Source organism: Pocillopora verrucosa, chromosome 3, assembly GCF_036669915.1.
Source record: "Pocillopora verrucosa isolate sample1 chromosome 3, ASM3666991v2, whole genome shotgun sequence".
Taxonomy (NCBI): domain Eukaryota; kingdom Metazoa; phylum Cnidaria; class Anthozoa; order Scleractinia; family Pocilloporidae; genus Pocillopora; species Pocillopora verrucosa.
Genome location: NC_089314.1, coordinates 7,183,517 through 7,211,190, shown reverse-complemented (window position 1 = coordinate 7,211,190; position 27,674 = coordinate 7,183,517). Strand labels below are relative to the sequence as shown.

Below are 27,674 nucleotides of genomic sequence, written 5' to 3'. Positions count from 1 at the left end.
AAAGGGGATTTTGCTTGCGCCAGCTATTAAATAATCAGAAGAGCAGATTGGTTTGTTTTTTTCAAATTATTTTATTTTAGATCACATTCAAGTTGTTTTGCAGCCCAATTGGTATCACGGAGAACGCACAATTTTCACTTCATATATGAAATCACCATCATATCCATTGGCGGGAAACGTGTTACATAACTTTAAGGTTGTTAACTCGTTGCAAATTATAATTAACTGGAAGCTGATATAATGCCACTACTTAAAAATTGAACCAGTGTTCATGATAAGGGACAACTTTAGAGGCTTTACATAACGCTACACTTTGATAAGGTGCTAGCAACCCCGCCCAAGACTGGTATCATTTGCAGCGCTCTATCAAAGAATCCCGGCTTTTGAACTTGCCGTTGTCGGCTCTGATTGAGTAGCAGCTGTTGTCTCAAGCTCTCCACTGTCTTCTCCATGCCTTCATTTGATTTTTGCATTTGTGCAAGTCGTTGGCTGAGTACTTGGTTTTCTTGCATGAAATTTCGTCTGTGTTTTTCAACCTCCATCATTCTCGCCTTTACCATGTTCTCCATTTGTTGCCGTTGGACCGCTGCTTCAGCTTCCATCTGTTCACGGAGTCTCTTTTTTTCTTGCTCCTGTTTTGCCTGCAGCATTTCCATCTAATTACCAGACAGGAAAAAGTTCAGGTCAGACAGCTATAGGAGAGTCATGATGAAAAATAATATGGCATCTACTCTTGTTCACCTCTGTGCTAAAATCATCAAATTTCTCAGTCACTCAGAATGAATTTCTGATAAAATTACTGAAAAATCTTTCACAGAAAACAGTTAATGGGATAAATTCTTGCTAGCGTTATTCATTCTAAAGATATATTTTGAGACATTTGAAGGTAAAGTTATTATGAGTTTATATTTTTATAACAAAAAAATTAAGGAATAATCAATCTAAGTTGACACATCATAAAATTACATTGGAACCAAGAGAAAATAAGCAGGCAGAGAGGGCGACCCTGGCACGAGGACTCGTTCCGACAAGATGTGAGCCTTTTATTTCACCTGCCCTGGTACCAAATCGGATGTTACTCAAAAAGCCTAGTTCTCAGGAATGAGTGTACTCACGCTTAATTAAAAGGCTTACTTTTCTACGTATTTAATTGGATTTCACTATATTTGATCGCCATAAAATTCGTGTGTCTGTGCTTTCTGGAATCAAAGATGTGCATGTTTAGCGCTTCCGTCTGAGAAGGCAAAACTCACAAAAAGCAGTCAATGGTCCTCTTTGTTCCTTTATTCTCTTTTTGTGATCTGCACAAATGGAAATCGTCAAATGATAGATTTGACGATTTTTGAAGCGTGGAATGATTTCTTTAGTGGTTGTGAAAATGTCGGATCAATATCAGAATCTGATCAACTACACACCTACCCCTCCCCTGACCCAACATTAACCCTAACTTGTTATTTTTTGATTGTTGTTGAGTTGGGGGGGACCGGGGGAGGGGGGGTAGGTTTAGAATTTCTCAGATACTGACATTGACTTAAAATGTCTTACTTCCTTATGGCGCTGACGATTTTCTTGTTGTAAACGTTCGTGTTCCTCCTTAAATGAGAACGAAAAGTCACATCAGTATAGGCTTTGTCTAGCAGATGATGAAATTCTATATCCTCGCCATTAAAACTAAATTAACATAGCAATGTTTTTTGACAAAGAACAGAGAAAGAAAGCATGAACTTCAATCGGCTTTTGTTCTCTTATTAATCAGTTGATTAAGTTTGTTGAAGAAAGGATGTTATTTTCCGTTCCTTTTCTTTAGCCGCAGAACGTTAACAAAAACAATTCCTTTTCCATTTTCCATTCCCAATTTTCCTTTCTCCTTCCCTCTTCCCATTTCCCTTTTCCCTATTCTTCATTTCCTATTCTCCGTTCCCAGCATTTATCATTCTCAATTTTTTTTCCGTTAAAAAGTAATATGATTATTAAGTCGATTAAAATTACGTCATCAGTACCTCAAGTTTTATCTTCTCTTGCTCTTGATAGGCTTTGGCGGCAATTTCTCGACTCAAGTTCTCGTCAAAGTCCTTTAATTGTTTCAGCACGCCCAAGTATTGTTGCATTTCTGTCATAAGTTCCTGTGATAAAAGTAGAACTTTCGCTTACATCGTTGCTTTGTCTGTTGGTTTTCTTTGTGGTAACTACCAAGAGATTATAAAGTTATATTCTCTTGTAACAACATAATAGTTACTAAGACCAAGAATCGCAATGTACTTGTATTAAAGGAACTGAATTTGGTTTGTATTTTTTCGCTGTCCGTTAAACTATTAACGTCAATGAAAACAAAAAGGAAGACAGATTAGAAACCTCATTAATTTGTCTCATTTCTGGTCTGAATTTTTAATTCCAAGTAAAAAACCCTATTTACCGGATGAAACTCGAAGAACACAGCAGCACAAACTTGTTTAGCTCCGGTGGCACGAGCTTTGTAGTCCTGCTCAATCTTTTTGTAACCTGCTACAATGTCATCGAACATGACTTTGGCGCCTTCCTTTCCATGGAGCTGGTCGAGGATTGGATCCAAGTGTTGCTTTTTGAGTTGCTTCAGGAGAGCGTCACAAGCCTCTCGCGTAAACTGATTATTCTCAGTCTGCCACGTGACATAATCTCGGTCAGCAAACGACTGAGAAATAAAAACAAAAAATAAAAAAAAGCCGTTTTATATTTACAGTAAATACCAGTGTTCATCTTTGCGTGCTGTTGTTTGTTCCCAAACTTTAACTGGACATTTATTTGTTGTTTCTGTGAGTAACTTGTGCCAAAATAATTGAAATTTACGAACATTCTCCCCCAGTAAGTCCAACAATGAATGCTGGGAAGCACTGTAACTATTATTTCGTGGCATTCATGGTTGTATAACCAGACAGTTACTAAATATTTATCGCTTACAAATTAGATTTAGGTCAATTAGATGCCGCCATGAAATTAACAAGCAGTAGCCTTCACCTGGCGCGGAAACGTGCGAGAAAAATAGTCATCAGAAAATGTGTAACGACAAGCGTTTGCAACTTGAGGAAAGTCTTGAGCCTCGTGGAAAAGAACCAAGGATATTTCATTGCTTTGGAAATGCTTCTGCACAACCTATTCTTTTCACCGCACTCGATTTCGGACCAGGTACTCTGCTGCTTTTAAATATTTCACCAAGATCCGAAACCTTGAGTCAAATCATAAAGAGTTTGTCCTGTTAGAATTCTACCACAAATCGAAAATTTTATTTATCCCCACAAAAATGTTGGACGAAGTTTGCAAAAGTTCGTCGGTATCATTTTACTCCAAAGTACTGAATGAGGAATGTTTAAGCAATGTGTGAAAACTCCTTACCACTAGCTCGTTGAGGTACCTCTCGGTTGTAATAGAGGATATTCCGATTGTTTCAGCTTGTAACTGACCAATTGCTTGGTCAAGAGCAGTTTCATGACATTTACGAATGTCTTCGGAGTCACAAGGCAGCTGATTGGACAGTTGTGAATGCACAACGGCGCTGTAGACATTCATGGCTTCGTGCGTTGCTTCAGTACATTTATCTGCTACAAATGTGTCCCAAGCTGACTGGACATTAGGAATCACTCCAGGAGTATTGATGGCCTGCACGTAAAGCTCAACCAAGGCAGCCAAACCTGGAAACAGAGTGGATTATCGAGGGATGAAAATTGTCTTTAAGTTTAAGGACATACTTAATTAAAAAAGTATACAATAGACAAAAGGTGTAAAAATCATCTAAAATAGAAAAGCATGGTATAAGATTGTGACTCCCATAATTCAAGAGGTAGGCGGCGACTTAAGATTCTAGAGATTAAGCTAATCCTTCGAAATTTGTCTTCAAAACCAGTAATTTTCGTCTGAAAAATACATAGAATTCTGAGAGAAGTTACGAGTTGCTCTCTCACGGGAGATGAAAGCCAAACGAAGATGCAATAGTAGCCTTTACCTTCACCAGTCACAAGTTCTCCGTCGTTGAAGCTGTGCTTAGGAGTAAGAGTTCTTTTCAACAAGACCTTGAAATTCTCTATCCCAGAGAAGAACTCACTGTTGATCTGACTTTTGTTTCTGTTGATGTTTTTCATGACCTCTTCACTAACAGATGGTGGTGGCAATTTGAAGGCTTCGAAGCCAGGGGAGAAACGTAAAATGCTTTCAGCGACTTGTTGGGTGTGGTCCGCCCGTTCCATTCCTTGATCCTTGAAAACCTGGTTGGTTTAAAAAGCAGTTGTAATAAGGAACCAGTCATTTTCTCCTGGGGTGGGAGCCAAGGATTCTGGAAGGAGGATGGTTTTCAGTGGGGAACGGAGTGGGGATCAGTCGTTGCCAACAGAGTATGAAGGGGATGTGGAAAATTGACTGCCAATTAATTGCTAATGAAGGGGGAGGGGAGGGTCACAAGACTATTACAGAGTCTTTTAGGGGTGATCAGGTGAACTTTATTGTGACAAAACCAAGATCCTCTGTCATCCCTTTCATAGACACGTTTATATCACGAGCCAATACAAGATTTAGATCCCCATCGCTGAGGATATGGAGCACATTACAATGTGATCAGTGATCGCTATAATCAAGGTAAACCAGTCAATCAGTCCCTCTTTGTTTATAGAACACGACTACGTTTTAAGCAAATTCAATATATAAATTAACAGAGCAGACTTATCCAATTACTGTATGCAAAAAATAAAGAAAGCTTTTGTCTTTATTTTTGGTAGAGTTAAGAGAACGTCTGAATTTAGACGTCTTGCAGAGAGATATATGCATAGTTACAAAATAAAAAACAAGTTCCTTCCATTTCCAAAACCAGTACATCTCCAAAAGGTTAAACAATAAACCTAACAACCAAGAAACAAAATCATGTTCTCGAACATTCAGGTATTTTGTTCATATAACAAACTCTAAGAGTCTATTCCGAGAATACAATGATATAATCAATATTTCTGCGGCTGTGACAAAGAGGTTTGCAATGTTTTCAGTTTGAAGAAGATAATATTTCAGGGAAGCGTTTGATTAATTCTTTTGTCATTTCTGTTTCAAAATGAGTTGGCTTACCCTTGTTAGGAAATACTCCTTAATGTCTCTGCAGTCTGTTGGAATGGACTGAGTAACATCCCTGAAAAGCCAGATGAAGAATGTAAAAGTCTTGTGGAAGAATTCTGTGTCCTCTTGAGGGCCGCTCGCACCCACACTGCCGTCATTGGAGCAAAGTCTTATTCGTTGGGACAACTTCATAATAAAACTGCGAAATGCTAAGAAATGTTTTCGTTTCATCTATCGCGAACGATAGCTTTTCTGTCTCTTCTTTGTTCAGCTTGGTACTCTTTTTGGGCACAAAATCCTTTTGTCAAAGGGTTAAAGTTTTACTCTTGCTTACTGAAGAGGATAGGTTTTAACGAGAGTTTTTCCAGTGTAAGGTCGACTACCATTCTCTGTGTGAGAAATAAGCCCTACTCCTCCATCAACTCTCAATGGAAGGTTTGTGATCAAAAAACGGATCGTTCGTGTCAAAGTTACAGTGCATGCATCTGTTTCACGAATAAGCTTCAAGAACTAGTTAAAAAACATGTAATAATACTTTGCGCAGCCGAAGCCATTTACACATGTTTTCCAAGTGCTTTTCAGGAACCTTTTTAAGGTAAAATTTACATCTATATGAAATTTTCTCTTAGAATACGCGTTAAAACCGTTGAAATACCGTTCCTGTATTTCACTTATACAAGCCTTTAAGTAGACGTAGAAATATGCCTCATTTATGGACTTTCTCTCCCCTCCGCTTATTTCTCCATCCCTAGAATCTGATGTACTTGGTGAAGGATACTCCAGTCCATTGAGGTCATATCTGGTGGGAACCCCCATTGAGTTGTCGATCAAAACAGAAGCCAGCAAAACAATGAAAGTAAATATCTGATTGTCATTCAAACCTTCTCCCATCACTGCGTCAATTCCCTCTGAGTCTAATAAGACCACGGTACATTCTCTGCCAAGATACAGTTGCAGCTATCCGGAGAACATCGAGGAATTGAAGTTTTCTTTCAAGCTCTTTCATTGTTTTGCCAGTGACGCAACTGCAAGATAGGGATAAAGCATTTTAGTTACCAGATCAACGTGAACTTACCCACATTTTTTGTGGCAATTCCACATTCAGATTCCAACGGTTTCCGGATCAAAATGATGCCCGAGAGGGAACACCTCAGGTTGATTGAAAGCTTCGCTCAAAATATACGACTTCCCTTTTCCGTATGGACCGGCAATCGATACAACATACACGGGATTTACATATAGGAAGTGTAATGAATTATGTTTTTATCAGTTTTGATATAACTCTCGTAGTTGTAAATCATTCCTTCAAATTATGTTTCAAACAGTCATACCAACTTATTTTATCGGCATACAAATTAAGGAATTTATCAGCCGTGATCACAGGTAGACCGAATTTGATACACGACTTCCACTTCGTTATGATACTAGGAGCCAATAGAAATATAAGATTTACATGGAGAAATGTCTGAAGGTAAGTGAAAAAGGCATGTAGCCATCCTCGATTCAGTCGTCTTTTTACCGGTGTGGTTTTCGAGTCGATTCACAGTGATTTGGATGGTTATTAGTTTCCCTTCGTAGAATACATAAAGGAAGAAACAGACAATAAAAAACCGCGCAAATAGCCATAAGAAGGCCAGAAAAAGAGACACACCCATACATTCATGCACGTGCGACTAAAGCAAGATATGCTATTGTCGTAAGTGAATCTCTTAAAGTCCAGCCCAGAAGAGCAGTTCTAAAGCCGAAAAAGCAGTTTTTGAAACGCGCTTCGACTGACAGTCACAAACCAAAATGGACATCATAACGAACTGAGGGAAAAGTAATGTGACTTATCTGTGGTGCGTCTAACTCGCGTTTATGATTGCTTAAGTTGTAAAACGAAATTTTTGAATCGCGGATTGAAAAAGAAAAAAACCCATAACCCTCCTTGATTATTGTTGAAACTAAAAGGAAAACTGCATCAAGATAAACTGGAAAGCTCGAGATCAACGTACGTTAACAAGCATATGACGGTGCCCAGAAAAAGTAAGTCCCTAAATTGATAACTACGTTAACTATAAAAACCGAATCGAACACAAGCAGATATCAATCTGCCCATTTTTATACTATTGATAATAATCTTCTATCTTTTCTTTTTCCTTTTTTTTTTTTCATTATTGTGCCATTGCGTATTCTTCCGAATGCTTACCTTGAACGTGTGTTGATACAGAATTTTACACTCACGGGGGAAATTCGATAGGTGGGAATGTTTTCGTCGATAGAGTGAAAAGGCGCAATACGCCCCCCACCCCGCTTAAGCAATTTTGTAGGCGTGCGAAGACATGTTAGTGAACAGTGAAGATAAACAGTCTCCCCACCCTCCCCATTCCTTAGCCATGACGCTTCTCTTAGTTATTTCATGGTTACATGTGTGCAGTTCTCATTGCGCCCAGTAAGAGCTTGAACATATATAAAAATAAAACTTGTTGTGTAAAAACTGATGACCATGAAGATATGGACAGAAAACATACCTTTCACAGTCTTAAGCTTCTTCAGCGCTTCCTCCACCACATACAGTGACGTACGTTGTCCTCCGGTTTTGATTTATTCTCCAGTTGCTACGTTCCACTGGCAGTTGTTGGGTAAACAAAGAGGAATGGCAATGCTTTGATTTTTTCTTGAAGCCATGTTTCCAGCTCTTTTCTGAAAGCACAATAAATAAATGTAACATGACACACTAATGTCCAGGAAACAAAATAAAGTTTGCAATCCATTTATACACGCAATCACATGATTTCGAGTGCTATTTGTAGAAATAGGTACGAGTAAATTTTTCAAAGATCAAAAAAGTTGCAGGGGCCGGTAGGACATGTGACAAGTGGAATTTGCGGTCTTTGAAAAAAATTGTGAAAGGATATTTCTTCCAAATTGCAACGAACATTTCTTCATTGTGATTGACCACAAGAAATCCCGTATTTTGAAAACAATCGGTGTAAAAGGGACGATTTTCCTTACACCTTCAAGTGATTTCTTCCAAAAGCCTGGTTTTTCTTTTTTGTTTAATTAGTCAATCAACTCAGCCGTTTCGCCACTCCTCATTTCATCCCGTGAAACTTGCTTAGCCATCTCATTTGACTTTGCGTTCAATTCATCCCACAGAGCTTTCATTTCTTCATCTTGTTTTTAATTCAACGCTCTTATTAAATCTTCCTTGTATGGATCACCTTGATCCTTCATCTGTTGACAAAGAGCCTCTCTTTCTATCCTTTGCTGGGCGGCTCGATCAGAAAGATTTTGAGCCATTTTCATGATTCCTTTGTTGCATCCTTGAAATGCCAGGAACCGTTCTTGAAAAGCTTCTTCTTCTTTTTTTATTTATCCACCGTAATCATTAAAAGCAATTTCCTCGATTGTGATTGGTTTGCCAAGTTTTTATCGGACAGTTTCTTATCAGACAGTTCAATAAGCTAATCACATTCAAAGTTGTAGTTTAAATCAACCAGTCACAACCTTGGTTTCAATCACCATAAAAACAGTGTACAGGCTCCTAAATTGGGACTTTCTTCAAAATGGAGAATTTTCCCCATAAACCATGACAATATTTTAGAAGATTTTGTTTGGAGATTGTCATTTTTATGATTAATTGGCAATAAGACTTCGCGACGTCCGATTCGGTTTGTAATTATACTGGCCTTATTAGGGGTTATCGGGATACAGGATATTTGGGTAAAAAATATAGGGATACGGGATATTTGGGCAGAAAATTAAATAGATACGGGATACTTAAAAAAAAGATTCCCTACCCCCCACGGCTTTTTCCATTTTGCGCCACTTTCCCGGTTATCTATTACTTTGAAGTCACCTCAGCCCTTTAGCAATTCTTTACAGAATGTTACATATATGAGCATACCATCGATAAACATGATGTCTTATTTGTACGTAATTTCTATTCGAAGCGCCCCAGGAAAATGCATTTTTCTTTATCAGGTACCTAAACATATCACGCTCAATGACGTCATCATGGTAATTAGCATTGTGGGGATACGAGCCACAAGAATTAGCGGGATACGGAATATTTTGGCCAAAAAGTAATGGCATACGGAATACTCAGACCCCTCCTAATGGGGCCTCTATACTCGTGTTGCTCGAATAATTTTCGCTCTCTTACTTTGGGGTAGCCCCATCTGGTACGTTTTACTCAATTGGATGGTCCAAACGTTTGTGCATGTTTTGTAGACTAACTGATCTGAGAGATACTACAACAGCTGGTGGAGGTGAACCTCATCTCTGGTACAATGGGCAGATCTTGGTGAATACCAAAACGGAAATAATTTCACAGAACTAAACCCGTTTCCTATCTTGAGTGGTTATTAAATATGTCAGTGAAATTGAGTCAATCTAAACACAAATTCCGTGACGTATACTATCACTTGTCACGCAACATTCAACCTGTCCTTAAGGAGTCACGGAATGGTTTTACTTCAACAGTTCGCTGAACATTTCTCTTTTTTCTAGTGGCATAAAGGTCATCTATAATATGTTGAGCCAAACTATTACTACTACAAGGAGCGATCAACAACAATGAAACATATTTTTAAAACGTTTAGCACTTCCGGCTTGCGGCTTATCACGTGATCGGCAAGCTCCAATGGTCGTGGAATGCAGAGTTCCCTCGTGAAATCATGCAACTGGCTGATGGAGTGAAGTTAATATTTCAGCTGTAGAATCCTTGTGTTTCCTCCTTTCAGCCCGGCTCTGAACTTGTAAAATAGTTTGCTATGTAAATTTCATTTAACCAAGTTGAAGTAGCACAACAGCTGTGGTTCAATTTCAGAAAACACGAACATGAGCAATCGTCGAGTAAAGAGGAAAGAGAGGTAAGGCTGTGGTCTGCCAACTTAAGCAAGAATGCATTTCTTAGATGGTTTTTAGTGGATGTGTACGATTTATAACTCATGTACGCTTGAGAAAATTTAATATTGCACAGTTTAGAGCTACTTAAGTGAGTTTTGTAGATTGGTGTTTACAATAGTTGTTTTATGTGCATATAAGATTAGCAACCTTTAATGCTTCATCATGAAAGTGAAAGTTGCCTATGTCATTATGTTCCTGTTTATTTATAGGGAGTTGTACGTATAAATTCTTCGTTTTTCCAGTATCTCTCTGTTGTTCGGTTGTTCGATTGTTTTATTTCAATAATTTGAGACTGTTCCTTTAAAATCGATCAATTTCGAATTCATCGGTAACTGCTTGCAAAGAGTACAGCAATTTAAACGTAATGGGTATCGTTTAATCGACATCAGTTTGCAAATTAAAGCTAAATTTACCACATTTAAAAGCATCTCAGCTTGGAAAAATAGTCGTTATATAAGTGAACCTTAATTTTAAAGCCAAGACACCCGTTATGAAACGTTACTTAAACCTGATTCAAACGTTGTACACTGTAAATCATAATTCTGGAATCGAGAGTTATTTTAATGCAACAAGTATTTATGATCATGACTTTGCCCCGCTTCCTTTCCCAACAGTCGATGAATTCTTCACTGTCACTTACTTTAGTATTGACTCTAATTGATTCATTGAATCTAATTGAAGTTAATTTTGATGTATTAAATTTGCCATTTTGACAATAGTTCTATATCTTAATTGTTACTTTTTGCTGCCGTAATAACTTTTCAAATATCACCGCTATGACACTGTAGAGTATATACTAAGTTTGAATCTTCTAATGGTGAGATAATTTTACCTGAAGGTCAGTAATTAACCCTCAATGGCTTCACTTCAAACAGCTTTGCTTTGCTCAATTTTGTGTTAAAATTTCTTGATCATATTCTACATCAAATGCATGGGAGCATCATTTGTGACTAAATCACCCTATATCAGTTTCTTACCTCTGTATGGTGTTTATTTTACTTTAATTTACTGCTTTTATGGTTTTGATTGTACTTTTGGACTTGATAGTTTTTCAAAGTTTAGTAATGAACAGTTGTATTATTTCCAATGCCTACTTAGCTTCTTGTTTCAAATCTAAGCTACTTTGAAATGCTCTCTTTCTTCTGCTTTTATTTCATTGCTAACTCAGGGTGACTTCTTTACTCGGGTGCCAAGTGTTAATTAAACAACTGGATTCTGTCACCATTTGAAGCAATGATGTGGTTGCTAAGTCTCAATGATTCCAGAAAAAATAATGTTCTCTTCAGTTGCAATACAAAAAAAGTTTCAAAGACCTTGACACTTCGCTGAAAACCAGTGTTTGAGGTTAATGGGAAAAATTATGGATTCATTTCTGCATTCCTGAATGCTGGTTTGCATGAAGAATACTGAGAAAACCCAAACTAGATTCCTGCTAACATTGCAAACATCAATATTCTAGTCTCATACGGTCAACTTTCATTGGCAGCAAGGTCAGGTTACAATCTCACACCTTGTCATTATGAACTATATTTATGCTTGTTTTTCTTTGGAATTTTGTTTGTGATATTTTGTCTTTGTATGCATTTTTAAAGTATATGCATTTGCTTTTAACTTTTGTAAACAAGCCTCTCTGAGAATCACCATGTTGTGAGTGCCCTGTTTAAACATTAATATCCCTTTCACTCCCATCAGAAACCATCTGATGTCAGAACCCATCAAAATGCGTGTATAATTCAGTTTATTGGATAAATAATAATAATTGATCTATATGTGTTTTACCTCCTTGCAGCTGAGCTCCAGAATATTCTGAATTCTGGTTAAGTTCCATTCCAACAGCTGCAGGTGTTCTGATACTTGACAGACTGAACAGCCACAACTTACAGTGATTTTCTCAGAGAACAGTTATTTTTCCAACAGCTGGTTGAATTTTTTGCTGTCCATCAGATTAATCACTACCCAGTAGATGGTTGGGAACACAATCTGCCACACAATCTACTGGGTCAGTGATTTATCTGGTGGATTGTATTATTGATTCAATCCAGCAACAGCAAGTACCTGAGAGTTTAATTCAACTACTGCTACCATCTCACAGGAGAAGCAACTTGAAAAGTGAGTGTTTATCTTGTATGTATAATTGACATCTAGATATAGATTTATGTATAAAAAAATAAAAATAAAAATAATAATAATGATAATAATAATAATAATAATGATGATGATGATACTGATGATAATAAATAGACCTTCTGCTGGCAATTAAGAGCTTCAGTAGTCTGCAACAGAGTGCATCAACTGATAACCACAACTACTTGATTTGAGCTCCATTACACAGTACATGTACACGTGTAAGGATACATTGTACACCAGTTAATGATGGTTAACATTCTCAACTTTTGTATGATAACATCATATTCAATTTTATATGTAAACAAGAATTAGCATGACACAGCATAGTAAGGTAAGAATGTTCAGGAATATAAGTACATCACAGACAATTTACAGAGTCAGAACAAAACTAAGCTTACATGTACTTGGATTTTGTTCCACTTATTTTGAGGTGGCCAACAAAAGAGTTGCCAGTAATCAGATAGTTTTGTTCACACAAAGATTTCTGGAATTGCCACAGGGCAAACAAGAAATAAGTGATTAGGAACATGAGGATTAACCCCTAGGTCAAAATTTATACCTACTCATTGTTGATGATGAAATGGTTCAGATTTAAACTGATTTTCAATGCTAATCATTCTCAACAATCACAACAAATAAGCAATGTAGGTGTTTTATTAACTTTAATATATCATGATCGATAATATTATGCTCAAGTAAACCATTTCAATCTCCTTGATTGAGATAGCTGTTTTTGTAGCACTCTTTTGTATTACCAAGCCATTAAAAAAAGCTAGAAGTAGCCTTACTACTAGTAAACAGAACTTCATTCTTTTATTTCAGAGCAATTTATGGCCGATTTTTCACAATTTTGAACCCATTTAGTGATGTCAATTTCACACTAAAACTTAAACATACATGCATGGAGCAAAGTTTACTGGTGGGTTTTAAGATAGCTTGGATGTTCTCCAGGCTTGATCTGTTTTTAATGCTTTTTATAATCTTCCATAATTAGTCAGTTGGCCTCTGAGCTACAATCTGTTTGCATAGTTTTGCTGGCCACTCACAGCTCTCACCTTCCCTTAGCTGAGGGTCCACCAGGTGTTTGGTATGATCACTGTCTGCTCCTGAGTATATGGGATATATATAGCTCATCATCTGATTTGGAGTGGTTAACTTGATTGAAAGTCCTGGCAGATTTCTTTGACACAGTTCCTTGTTAAAAATTTCACTTGTGATCTTATCTCCTCCATTACTGAGAAGGGATGTGCATATTGTAACAAATAATTCTTTTTGCGACACTTGCTACATTTTTTCCAGAGGCAGGAAATTGATGTGCATTGTTTCATGGGATTTCCACAGTCTCAGCATTGGTACCTTTTGCATTGTGTCAGATTTCTTTTTTCCATTCTGGACTGTACTTAAGGGTGTTTCTACAATTCCCTAAGTCTATGTCCTTCAGCTCAATGGTGTATAATTTCCAGCTCTGGTTCTATCAGTTGCCTCATCAAGTGTTAATGCTTTGATTCAATTTCTGACTTCACAGCTCTTTATTCCTGTTACCAATATGCAGAAGATCAGTTCATTGTTTGATGCACATTAAGCAACCAGATGCCAATTTTTGTTGTCTGTTTTTGATGTCAATGTTTCTATCTTCATGGTTGACATTATTAATTAGGCAGTGCTCAAAAATGGAAACTTTTGGATTCTGTGTGATCAGCAACTGGTAAATATTTAGCTTTTTGGTAGGTTTCCTTTCCCACAACATTGTTCTGAGGATCATGTGTTAAGCTTTTTTTCAAGTTCTCTATTTCAACAAGGTCCAATCCTCCACTAGATTACCTTTCTGACTGATTGGAGCAGGTGTAATGACCAGCTGATTAAAGACTAGCATATGCATAGGCTGTGGGATAGTTCTAAACACACTGTACTGTTTACTTTTCACCTAGATTAAAAATAAATTAGTATCAGGGGCTTATTAAAGACCATCATGTGCTTGGGCTGTGGAAATGGTTGTCTCCTTTGTCACCTGTCAAAAAGGAATCAGTATCAGTAGCTGGTTTAAAGAGACCACAGTGTGCGACACACATGCTGGAATTGTGCTACATACTATTCTGCTTCTTTTGTCACTCATGGTAAATAAATCAGTGTTGGCACGACTAGGCTTAATATAAAGTGAACAGGCAAACATTCCAAAGTACTCTAGAACTTTACATGTAACACCTTCCTAACAAATAAAATAATTTTGACTTGAATCAACCAACCAAACACATTAAAAAGTTAGCACATAGTGCTTTGATGAGAACATGTTTCAAAAAGTGTTTAATACATATTAACTGGCTGCCTTTACAAAAAGGATGTTAAACTTAAAAAAAAAATTTTATGCAACTTCTGTGTAGGGGGCTTGAAACAAGACTTTAGGTGGATACTCTTTATCATAAGTTTTGATCTGGGTACAGTATAAGCTTAGTTGTACAAACTGGAGATGTGTCCAGTTTTCTTTGATGTTTGCCACCAGATGTGATTATTCATATCTGCCAGGGATTTTACATTTATTTGGTATAATGTCATATACAAACACAAATCAATATTTGTATTTTGGCTTTAGCACCCATTGTGACTGATTTTGTATATTTCAGTTACTATGACTCATGATTTTAAAATGATTGTCTTTGTAGATTTCTTCAGTGAAGCGGAAAAGGCAAATCGTCAAGGGTGTGTACAAGCCTATCTATTGACCGAAAAAATCTGTCCCAATTAGTTTTTTTTAACATTTGTTAAGAATGCAATTCAAGTGTGCATGTGCTTCAAGTGTCCCTGCAAGTTTTCATTGCTAGTGAATGTCTCTTTTTTTTTCCCTAAGTTGCTAATTGTATGGAAAATAATTTTTTCAAGCTTCTCGCTCGACTGCACACGCGATATATAAATGGTAGGTCACCAAATCCGTTTACGTAGTGATGACAATTTTTCTTCCTGGCAGAAAAGAAAGAACAAGAAATCTTCCGTTCGCATAATTGGGCATGCATATTTCGTGTAAAATGATGCACAGTAGGGACGCATAATGCAATGGCACGAATTGGCCTCGAAACAAATTCCTCAGGAGAAGTTTCATTAGGAAAGGAAATAGCTCCATTGCTACAATGCTTTGCTGTGATGTATTTAAGGTTGTTGTCAAGCAAGGAGTTCTCAGTGACAAAAATTTAGAGTGGCTTTACCCAAGTTGCTTATTGTATGGAAAATATATTTTTAAATCTTTTCGCTCGATCGCAAAGTAGAGATATAAATGGTATGTCACTAAATCCGTTTACGTGGCGATGACAGTTTTTTTTATTAGCTGGAAAAAAAAAGAATAAGAAATCCTCTGTTTTTGTATGTGGGTGTGGATTTTTTTGTGTCAAATGATGCACAGTAGCGTTGCATAATGCAATGGCACGAATTTGCCTTGAAACAAATTCATCAGGAGACGTTTTATTAGAAAAGGAAAAAGCTCCATTCCTACAATAAATCTGTTGGCTCAAATAATATTTTATTGTCTAAATATTTTTTTGCATTTGTTATCATGCAGGTGGTTCTACTAAGTATTTTCCTCGGCCAAAGATGAAACGCTGTCATGAAGAGTCCTCTCCGAGTGACGCCTCAACTCCAAAGGAAAGAGGTAAAATGAGGACATATCTATGGGCGTGCCTGTTAACCCCCTCCCCCCAACCCAATCTTCCTCCCCCCTGCCTTTGTAAAATAAAAATGCGTGGATCCAGCAAAATGGTATGAATAGTTGCGATGCGTACAACTCGCTATTCCATCTTTATTTTTGTAGTCAAGCAAGTTCCCAGTGACGAAGATTTAGAGTGGCTTTCGCAGAAACTCGATGAATGGAAGAGAGTCGGGCGTCGTCTTAAAATTGAGGAGGCAAGGTTAACGGCGTTTGACAATGAAAATAAGGAATGGTCTGAAAAAATCTACAAAGTGTTATTACATTGGAAAGAGAGGGATGGCTCAGCCGCAACATACACGGTCCTACATGATGCATTGTGTCATCCATTGGTTAATCGCACAGATTTAGCTGAGCAACTTATCACTGGTAATATATCACCAATCTTGCAATTCAATTAAAATACAACTACATACAAGCATAGTGTCTAAATTCGTAGACACCATGCTTTTTGGCCTCTGTATCTTGTGTTCGTTGTTGACAGTGCCTCGAAACTGGAAAAGAGTCGCTTCATTTGTCGGTGACCAAATCAAAGAGAAGGAAGATCATTTGATGCCTTTGTATATTTTCACATAGTTTTCTGGTAGCGCAAAATTCACTCATTTCTTAACTGCCAACCGTAAGCGTAAGGTTGCCAGTATTTCCTCCTGCTTTTTTGGCTTTGGTATCCATTGATCGTAAGAAACGAACTGGTGTGTTTTGTTTCTTCAGATAAATTTTTCGATGAATACCTAAGTCAATATCAGTTTGCTGGCAAGCAACTTGCCCACCCACAAGAATGCAAAGTTACAGGAAATACCGTTGCAAACTTCCCATTTAACGACTCTGTGCCAGTGAACCCCCACCCCCCAACCCCATCTTCCTTCGCCCTGCCTTTGTAAAATAAAAATGCGTGGATCCGGCAAAATGGTATGAATCGATGCATTACGTACTACTCGCTATCGTCTCATCTTGATGCTTTGCTGTGATGTCTTAATGTTTGTAGTCAAGCAAGGAGTTCCCAATGACGGAGATTTAGAGTGGCTTTACCCAAGCTGCTTATTGTATGGAAAATATTTTTTAAGAGCTTTCCGCTCGATTGCAAACTGGAGATGTAAATGGTTTGTCACCAAATCCGTTTACTTGGCGATGGCAATATTTCTTACTGGTTGGGAAAAAAGAAAACAAGACATCTTCTGTTCGCGTATGTGGATGTGCATTTTTCGTGATGATGCACAGTAGGGATGCATAATGCAGTGGCACAAATTGGCCTTGAAACAAATTCACCAAAAACGTTTCATTAGGGAAGGAATAAGTTCCATTGCCACTCATCAGTTGTTCCATTGCCCATCAGTCGGCTCAAATAATATGTTGTGTTCTAATTATTTTTTTACATTTGTTATCATGCAGGTGGTTCTACTAAACATTTGCCTCGGCCAAAGGTGAAACGCCGTGATGAAGAGTCGTCTCTGAATGACGCCTCAACCCCAAAGAAAAGAGGTAAAATGAGGACATATCTATGGGCGTGCCCGTTAATCCCCACCCCCCAACCCCATCATCCTTCCCCCTGCCTCTATAAAATAAAATTGCGTGGATCCAGCAAAGTGGCATGAATAGTTGCGAAATTTTTAGAGCTTTTCGCTCGATTGCAAACGAGAGATAAAAATAGCATTCGAAATTGTGGAAGCAAGATTAAAGGCGTTTGACAATGAAAATAGGGAATAGTCTGAAAAAATGTTCAAAAGGTTATTACACTGGAAAGAGAGGAAAGGCTCAGCTGCAACATACTCATTAGACACATAGAATCTCCCGCCTTACCCCTCCACTCATTTTAGCCAAACCCCCATTTTATAAACCACACACAACCCAATCGGTCCAACGAAGGGCTAACGCTCGAAATATCAATTTTTGAACTCGTAATTACTACAATATTTGAGATTTTCCTTTATGTTTGTTTTAATAATAAGAACAAACAAATATATTCAGAACAAATCAGTATATTTGTTTTAAGAATTGTGTGTAGTGTAACAAACAACTGCCTCGATTACCAGCCGCTGTTCGAGAAATGAGCCCGCGCTTCTCCCAATTTTCGAGGGAGGATCGAAGACTGTACACGAGAATTAGGCGCAAATCGAACCCCCTCCTTCCCCCCCCCCTTAAACAAAAAACACCGTAGTGACGACATAGTGAAAATGTGAATATTTACCTTCGGAATTAAAGAGTGACGTTGTCAAAGTTACAAATTACAGTTGGCGAGAAATATTCTCCTCACTGTTTAAAAACCCTGCTCCAATAATATTCTTTTCGATGTAGGAAATAGACAATTTTTAACAAACTATTTGTTTTTTGTCTACAGATTCGTCTGTAACCGAATTTTTGGAAAGGTGCCAGAAACAGTTGAGGACGTTTTACACTGACACCATGTGTCAAGTGAAAATAACACCATGGGACCCAGACAACACGGTACACATTAACGACATTTACATGCAGTTAACGGTTTTACAAGACCACAGGAAACCTGACGGGACAACGAAAAAAAAGCTGGGAGACAGCAGTGAAGTATTTGAAGGTGACGAACATCATCCCATCCGTAGACGAATTCTAGTGTATGGAAAACCTGGAATAGGAAAGTCTACTTTCACTCAAAAAGTAGCTGTGGATTGGGCAAATGGTAAAAAGACGATTCTCAAAAAGTTTGCTCTTTTACTATTAATCAGGTTACGAGACGTTTGTGATATTACGGACCTCTGTACCATGTTGAAAACCGCTGAACTGTTGTCTGCTGATGACCCGATGGCAGTCGATAACTTGTGTGAATATGTACGTCAGAACCAGGAGAAAGTGCTGCTCATTTTGGATGGATATGATGAGTACAGCGGTGGAAAATCGTCCCTAATTCACCAGATTTGGAGAGGCCGTCAACTGAGAGACTGTTGTGTGATGATCACAACGCGGCCAGTGAAAGAGGATGAGCTTAGAGTGCCAAGTCACGCTCAGTTTGAAATTAACGGGTTCGCTAGCTTGGAACAGAAGGAACAGTTTGCAAGTAAGATTCTTCCTGATGAGGAGGACGTTAAAGGGCTCCTTGAATACCTAAGAAAGCATGACCTCGAGGAGATGGCAGAGATTCCGCTGTTATTGTTGATGTTGTGTCTTCTCTGGAAAGAGAAAAAGCATCAATTACCAACATCTCGTGCAGAAATTTACGTAGGATTTATTCAGACTCTCTTGGATCATATGGCTACTAAAGACTCAGACAACGTCGCAACAGATAAAAGCATAGATGAATATCAAGAAGCACTTTGCAAAATAGGAAAACTTGCCTTTAATGCTCTTTTGGAGGACCGCCTTTATGTTAACTTCAGTAAATTTCCGCGTGGTGATCTCTTCGAGAAGCTTATTCATGTCGGTTTTTTCCAAGTTTCCAAACGTTCCGCCTTGAATCGTGAGAAGATCGTGTATTTTCTTCACAAGTCCGTTCAGGAGTTTCTCGCCGCCTGGTTCATCGTTCAAGAAGTGAAGGTTAAGAAGAATAAAACCGTCACCTGCCTGTCAAGAATGGATACGTTTGAAAAATCAAGGAAGATGGCTGAAGTTCTAAAATTCGTTTGTGAGTTGTCATCAGATGCTGTCGGCGTTGTTTTTGATCATCTACGTTATGTCGGAGAGAAAGAAAGTCTCACAAATTACAATTTCACTAGGACGCCTTCTGTCCAAGATTTGTCTGGAGCACAAAATAAGTTCATTGAACTCTGTGTCGATTGTTTGTTCTGTTGTCCAAAGTCAGACAGACTAGCTGTGTATTCTGCATTTCTCTCATGTGTTAACCATGTTGTAATACTTAAATGGAAACACTCATCTATTGCTGCCAAAACGCACTTCTTCAAATACACCACCAGCTTCCCCAACTATTTATTTCATTCACGTTGGGGGAGTAACTTTGATGATTTTCTATCCACATTGTTTGACTTGAACGTGGTCGTTTTAACGTGCTCTGGAGAAGTTAAGGATTTTAAAAAATACGCCGATTTACGCGATGCGAACCTTTTCCTCAAAAAAAGCGAAAAAAAAAACTTTATCTATCTACGTCGCATAACAGATGCTATTTTTTGCTCTGAACTTCTTCCTGAACTGATATCAGCGCCGGTTTGTTCTTCTCAGCCACCTGTAGATAATCTGGGAGAGAATGAGGACAACAACGTTGCACTGTCTCTGACTGAGAACAGATCTGACCAGGCACAACAACATTGTTTGTCACTGGTGAGAGAGGTTGATTTAAAGAAGGTAACAGTTGAGGATTTTGTTCTGTTGAAGAACTTGTTGCCTTTATTAACAGCTCTTCGAGATATTGATATACGGGGGAGCGTGACAGATGCCTTGGAAGGTAATTCGATTGAGAACGCGATTCACAGAATTAACTTTACTGACAATCTCCACAGTTTAAATCTTCGCTTTTTGAATCTAACAGCAAAGTGTGCTGCTTTTATTGCTGAGTCACTGCACCACTCTCCAAACTTGCATGAGCTCTGCTTGTCAGGGAACCCCTTACACAGCGGTGTGAGTCATTTGGCCAAGAATCTTCATCACACTCCACGGTTGACTATTTTAGAGTTAAGTTACGTAGAAACGGGAGAAAAGGAATGTGCTGCACTGGCTGCCTCATTACAGTACTTAAACAAGTTAGAAAGACTGAGTTTGTCAAACAGTGCACTGGGTCACGGGATCATCGAACTGGCCAAGAACCTGAACAGTGTACCCAATCTGACTCAGCTGGACCTGTCGAATACAAATATGGGTGAAGATGAAGCATCAGCACTGGCTCGTGCACTTAAGGATGTACCAGAGCTGAGCGATCTTGATATGGCTCGCAATGCACTGGGTCACGGGATCATTGAACTGGCCAAGAACCTGAACAGTGTACCCAATCTGACTAAGCTGAACCTGTCGAGTACAAATATGGGTGAAGATGAAGCATCAGCACTGGCTCGTGCACTAAAGGATGTACCAGAGCTGAGCTATCTTGTTCTAGCGTGGAATCCACTTGGCAGAGGAGTCAGGGACCTAGTTCAGCATCTCAGCAGTGTTCCTAAGCTGAAGTACCTGTATCTGTTTGGTGTTCAGATGACAGAGACAGAGATTGAAGAGTTGTGTACAGCAGTAAAAGGGAGAGGCATCACTTTGTCCACTGATCACCATGTAAGAGTCTTTTTGTTGTTTCACTCAGTTGTATCTAATCTTTAGTTAGACGTTCCTCAGAATAGCACTAGATATTGTTTCCAGCAAGTTGCTTTTGATAAAATTTATCAGAGTAGTCTGCATGGGAAAGAATGTAGACATCAGGAACAGTCACTGTTTTCGAAATTTTCTATTTCTATTTTGTGACATCAGGAGCCATTGTTGGGGATGGCGGAGACGGTAAACAGCCCATGTTAAGTACTTTAATGGTTCATGTAATGCTTCTTTGACTATGGTTTCCAGAAAAATTTGTCTAAGATTAAATTAAGACATAAACAAATTTAGCTTTCAAAACTTTGATATTATTTATAGACAGTAGTTTCCAGTGTAGTGGATGCTTGATTACTGAAACCTAATTGAAAACTTTGGGAGTTTGATTCATTCGAGTTCATTCGATTGGCCTTTGAGTTTTAGCGAAATCTTGTTAGAGAAATCTTCTGTAGCTATGCCTTACATAAGAGAGAGAAAAAAAGATGAATTGTGAGAATTTTTCTCGGACCAAACTTCTTTGCGCAATGGTAATTTTTGAATTTTTTAGGCTTGTGTTGTTATTATGGGATGCTTTTATTTGGGTTTGATTATGTGCCCTGAAATTACTGTGAACCCATACATGCTTTGGATTTGATGACGTCGTTCCCTACAATCGCTTTTATTAACAGGAAGCGTTAACCCAACAAAATAGAAAGAACCAAACAAAAAAGGTTTTTTCTTGTTTAAATCCAAATGCGTGTTTTGAAAAGCGAAAATCATGCTGATTCTATTGTCATAAATTTACGTTTTAAAGGTTTGTACTGATGATAGGAAATAATTCACCAAAAGTTGTAGGTGAAATGATTAACATCCGAAAAGAAACTGACACCGTGCTATAATTTACTTGCACTTAAATGGTTTCATTCTTCTTATTTATCAGTTGGATTCTTTTTGTCTTTAGCTGCACTGCTCATGTTGAGTAACTCTGTCAGATGCTCGTAGAGCCCTTGGTCGCCTTTGTCATAGAAGCCTTTTTTATTTTTTTTAGAAAAATTAAAGAACAACATTGTGAAAAGTGAATTTGTCAAAATGACTATTTCAAACCTTACACTCTAAAACCCTTTAAGTGTGTTAAACGAAAATATATGGCTAAACCCTCACCAACATAGAATAAAGAGCAAAGTCCTCCGGGTTTGGTAATAAGGAAAAAAAGAGAAAATGGCGAGAAGCAATTGAAAAAAGAAGAGAGGCGGGCATGAAATTCGATGGGTATATATATATATTTTTTTCCGAGGAGGGGGGGAGACTGTGTACTCGTATTGCATAAAATCAAAGTGCTCTGTGAGCAAACTCGTGAATTGAACATGATTTTTTAGATTATGTTTAATGTTATCTGGTTTAGGGAATTTTGTGGTTGATTGTCATATCTAGAGTACTAGCAGTAGTTCAGTGTTCGCTAATGTAGCAAAGAAACAAAGTAACGTTGGGATAAGAAGGCATTACAATTGAAATGATCATGCTATTACATTTGACAAGGTGGATGATGTCATGTGTTTTAAACGTCTATCGTTTTTGTTTCTGGTTCAAAAGAAAAGGTTGGAAGTAAATGTGGGTGAAAAGTGAAATTTACTGTCTTTCGTTGTAAATATTAGAAAATCAAGGCAATACTGTCTTAATGAAAACATTAACGATTCCCTCTTTATCAAATAAGACAAACGGGAACGAGTTTTGAGTGATATAACTAAGCCAAGCCTGCCACCGTCATTTTGGATCTCCGCCTGGGTAGATTTAGGTCACGTGCTAGGCAACGTATGATCAATAACAAGATAGAATTTCATTTCAGGCCTATTTATCAATTTTGTGGTGTGTAACTTTCGCATTTTAGTACGTTGTTTGTATGTTGAATCTTCAAATTGTCTTGAAACTTAAAAGAAAATTGTTCTTTAAAAATTCACTGAAAATCGGTAGCTAAAATTGTTTGTTTAGGTGTTATCTGATTTTCGTGTTAACTTGTTATTTCGTCAGTCGCCGGCATCTTTTGTTGCTTCTCACAGGAAAAACACACGCGACGAAACGTAATGATCAATTTTGTCCTCAATCTCACGCTATAACAGAAAAAGCTTTTGAACATCTGTAAACTCCGAGCGCTTCGCAGTAAGTGATATTTTCAATGAATCTTCGGATTGTTTTCAAGTTCAAGGACTGTAAATTACAATTTTATGAAAAACGAAGGTTGTTCTGTTATTTCAGTGTGAATCCTTGCATGCCTGCCAGTCGCTGGCGCCGCTTGTTGAAACTAAAACGAAAAAAAAAACTTTTTTAAGATTATCATTGGCTTCTTTTTCACCCCACCACTATTCTTAGCAACAAAGGTCGCCATTTCGTCTGTTTATTGCTCGCCAAAAACTATAAAATGCACTCAAAAGCCTAAAATCTAAAAAAAGTTTACAGGAATCGACCAATCGAGCGAGCGAGCGAGCGAATGCCATTCCCCACATCGTATCTATAACTCGCTCTTGCGCATGCGCGCAATTCACGAGTTAAAAAGGAAGAGAGATGAAAAAGGAGAGAAAAAAAATCAAGTAAAAGTGTTTAAGAGGGTCACCACTCGGCTCGTTCTTTCCATTCTGTACCCAAATAAGAGCAAAATTACCACGTCCTGAATAAAATAAAGCGCCTGCACAGACTAATCAAACTAGTGGAGAGAAGAAGCCTTTTTGAGGCGCAGTTTCCATTGACATCTCATTCGGCTGAAAGATCTAGAAAAGACGTGCAAAAATTAGTGCTTTACGAATGAAGCATTGCTGTGCGTCATGCGTAAGCGCCCTGCTAGTAAACAAACGAAAAAGCAAAACAAATTGTTTCAAAAGCTTAAACTTCATAGGCGCGACCCGTGACACGCGGCCACCAGTCAAACTCAGCACTGCGCTATAATTTACTCGCTCTTAAATGGTTTCCTTATTCTTATTTATCAGTTGATTTTCTTTCTTCGTTGGCTACACTGCTCATATTTTGTAACTGTCAGATGATTGTAGGGCCCATCGGTCTTCCGCGTCACATAAGCTCATTTTTGAAGAAAAATTAAAGAACGACATTGTTGATGATGAAGTTGCTCAACTAACTATCGTATGTGTTTGTCTCTGCCTGGTCTCCTCTCCTGGTAAATCCTAAAAAGTGATATATTTTTTAACTTCAATTTGGCACACACCATGGAGCTGATTCTTTGTACACTTTACGCAGCTTCCCATATTTTTGTCACATCCCTGAACATAAACAATTCTTATTCTCATCGCCATCACCAGAATAAAGGACCTGCCTTCGTTACTCGTTGCTGTCTTGTCTTTCCTGTGGAGTGTGGGCGTTCCTTTTTGCTTCTAGGAATACGGAAATGTTACATCTTCCTTCCAATCTCAAAACTAAGCAAACTAGAAACTACTGTAGCATGAAATAATACGAGGATAGCTAAGGAGGCGTTAGTTCAGCGAGGCACAAGTGAGAACATTTAAGTTGTTTTGAATTGGTTTTTTCATCATTATTTTTTTTAAGTGTCTCGTATATGATTGAAACAGTACATCAAAGAACTATTTAGAGTTGTCTGACTTACAATCGTGTAACAATTATGTTGGTGGAGAAGTTAACTGGAATAAAACTCGTTGCATGTAGTCGTACAAGGTTAGAAAATTATTGAACGATTTGAATGATTTGTATGCGAAAAATAGTTTCGAAGATATTAGACAGTTTTCGTCCCATTAAAAAAAATTAATATTTATTGTAGTTTATGTGTTTGTTAACCTTCATCTCATTTTAATCGTCAGGGACCATTGTTGTATGTTATTTGAAACTGAAATCTTTTTCCTTGCTGTAAAATAAAATCTTGTAGTCACTTGTAGATATTTGAATTCAAAATAGTATGTTCTCTTTCACTGCTCGCTATATGGACAAATGTATTTGAATGCGACGAATATTTATCTTGTGTGCTAAAATGTAATTTGAGTGTTGCATAGAATTAATGAAACAGGTGTATTTTTCCAAGCGAAGGAAACTTAATATTCCGATATAAGTGGGGAGTATCAAGGTGCTTTAAATATTTATCTGGTGTGAAAATGCAAGTTGAGAGTTTCACATAATTGGTGCTGTGGTTGATGTTGTGTCCTTTTTTTGTCCTGTGTTAGGTAATTGAAAAAGCAGGTGTAAGGTTGATCAGTCGACGTCTTACAAAAGCTGAGCTGAAAAAAAAAGGAATAAGGTTCAGAAAAGAGCAAGATGGTGACGACGACGACGACGACGATGATGATAATGATGATGATGACGACGAAGAGGAAGATAGCGATGATTTCGATGATGATGATGATGATGATGATGGTGAAGCTGACTGAACGCACGGAAGAAAAGGTTCCATGGCAACTGATTAGCGAGCAGTAAGAAGAATGATATTTCATAATATATTCTATCAAATATTTTTGGTCGCGCGCGGGATTGGTCTAAATGCATCGTGTGACCGAATATCCACTGGCTCAAAACTGCAGAATATCCTTGAATAAACCCTACCTGATATTCCCCAATTTTCAAACTTATCGTCGATTAGGGTTGTTGTTGGCTGTTGGTTGTTACAGAAGAAAGGACATGTTTTCGTGTTCATACAGTTGTACCAGCGAACACTGAAAAGTGAACATCCTACGTAATAAACGGTGAACTGTTCGTAAACACTTTCCCCGCGCGTTGCAAAAATAATTCAAGGAAGATAAACACAATAGCCTCCATTTGGCGCAAGAATATTTTCGTATATTTGTCCTTAGATATTACCTGTTGCTCAAAGCTCTCACTTTTCCTCGAGCTTCACTCTCGGAAACTTTTCGCATCTCGGAACGGATAATTTCCGAACAGCTACAGATACGAAAAACAATGTGCAGATATTCGCGCCAAATGGAGACTACTGTTTATTTAGAATTTGGTAAATTGCTGGACGTGCTTACTGTCTCTTACGGACCTACACCTATATTTCAGCATAACGTATAAGAGCAGCGTCGAGTTCAAATTGGAAACTTAGATAATTAACCGTCGGTATTTCCCTTCTCAGATCACGCCAATTTTAGTGATTTCACGTTGTTGTTTTGCAGGGGACTGCTGAGAAATGAACTGAGTTTTAAAACGCATGTGCTGAGCCATTGTTCTGCTCATAATTTAGATCTTTAGTTTGTCGTGGTGGTTTGCTGAAGTTCCCAAATTTCTAGTCCCGCGTGAAACGTCTTATACTGTAACCGGAAATGCAAGTTCTTTTCAGCAGTAAAATACCTGGATGTTACTCAGTGTTTCGCCGATCTGAACGCGAAACGAATTTCTTAGGATATTAGAGTGAAATAGTTTAGCATAGATCCCAAACGTGGCTTTTTGACGCGAAGAAAGAAAGGCTCCTTTAGTCGTCTGTGCCAGGCTCTCCTTTTTTGGAGACAGTCAAGAAAGGTGCGAGGTGAGACATTGGAGGTCTGGGAAGGAGTGAGAGGAGCTTCCTTTCCTTCCCAAACCCCAATTTTCACTCTCCCAAAAATTCGATCTTTTCAAGCAGCTGAGACCCTGGCAGAAGACAAACTTAATTTTTTCAAGTTAATTAATTCAAATTACTCAACTCAATTAATTCAAACTTATTAATTCAATTAATTTTATTGATTCTAATCAGCTGACAAGCTCATTTTGTCCTCACAAAAAAAGCCGACTTTGAGAAAAGGAACAGATGAATGATTCCTTGAGCTTGGATCAGTTAACAGGCAGCGCTGTGCTTTGAATTAGGCTTATTTAGTGATGCTTTACATTGATGATGCTTGAAACTGGAGATGTATGGAAAATCTTTCGTGATCAGAAAAGTTTAAGTCGATATTTGGTGTTACAAGCTTTAAAAATGCTTGTTCGTCTCACTTGTCACTGTAAATAGCAATTTAGTTCGTCAATTTTTACCCAACGTTTTGACTTTTTTTACCCTCACTTTTATTGATTTATTAAAAGAATTTTTATGAAATATTTTTGTCTCTTTGTAATTAAAGTACAGATAGCATAAGAGCTTGAAAAAGACCCTGTATACGACCTGTATCCTTGTTGCCTGGGCCCCAAAGCACAGTCATTTAAATAGTTTTTTCAAAGCTGAACGCACCACGCACAGAACGATATTTTTGCGCAGACATTTTTATTAAAAGACTAGTATGTAGTCTTTAGTTCGACATAGGCAGCCCCCTGGATGAGAGGAAAAACAGGTAAATTTTCATGGTTTTGATTTGCTTTTTCTCTTTTTTTTTTTTGAAAATTTACCTTAGAATCTGTCGGCCTGACTTGTGTAACAATAACGGCTTTCGTGTCCCACCGACCGACCGTTTTCAATATTGTTTTTGATTTTTTGTTTGCATGTTTGTTTTTTTTTTCCTATAACCACTTGTTTATTTCCACAAGCTACCCGTCGTTCCTTAAGTTGTTCTACGCTGTGTCACTCGATCAGCAGGCATTAAAAGCTTGGCATCTAAGCATCCTCTTCTTTTTACTGTTGTGATTTAATTCTTTCTAATGTTAAACCTGGCGACGAGAAAAACTCAAAAGACGGAAAAAGGCCGAAATCGTTGCAAGCAGTCTCCTTTTTTGTCGTTTGCCCCCTTCCTCCCCCACTTCTCTTCCGCTAGAGCACACTAAAACAAGCTTGATATCCCAACCTTTATCATATTTCTCGTACACAGAGCCT

At 38.0% G+C, this 27,674-nt stretch overlaps 1 protein-coding gene and 1 pseudogene across 3 annotated transcripts; one reads left to right on the top strand and one right to left on the bottom strand.

The window, feature by feature from the left end:
* Nucleotides 1-86: 86 nt before the first annotated feature.
* LOC131773446 (guanylate-binding protein 6-like) lies at nucleotides 87-7,731 on the bottom strand (annotated as a pseudogene).
* A 1,955-nt stretch (nucleotides 7,732-9,686) lies between these two features.
* LOC131782733 (NLR family CARD domain-containing protein 4-like) lies at nucleotides 9,687-26,966 on the top strand. Of its 3 annotated transcripts, XM_066163699.1 has the most exons (10): nucleotides 9,687-9,920; nucleotides 11,747-12,066; nucleotides 14,013-14,198; nucleotides 14,742-14,778; nucleotides 15,629-15,718; nucleotides 15,878-16,141; nucleotides 17,162-17,251; nucleotides 18,108-20,947; nucleotides 25,129-25,374; nucleotides 26,074-26,966. In XM_066163699.1, the coding sequence occupies exons 3-9, from the start codon at nucleotides 14,073-14,075 to the stop codon at nucleotides 25,330-25,332; spliced, it is 3,651 nt and encodes a 1,216-aa protein (XP_066019796.1). In that variant the 5' UTR covers nucleotides 9,687-9,920; nucleotides 11,747-12,066; nucleotides 14,013-14,072; the 3' UTR covers nucleotides 25,333-25,374; nucleotides 26,074-26,966. The 3 variants fall into 3 exon arrangements, with proteins under 3 accessions (XP_066019796.1, XP_066019795.1, XP_066019797.1); XM_066163698.1 differs by having other exon boundaries at nucleotides 25,129-26,966; XM_066163700.1 differs by lacking the exon at nucleotides 14,013-14,198 and having other exon boundaries at nucleotides 25,129-26,966.
* Nucleotides 26,967-27,674: the final 708 nt, after the last annotated feature.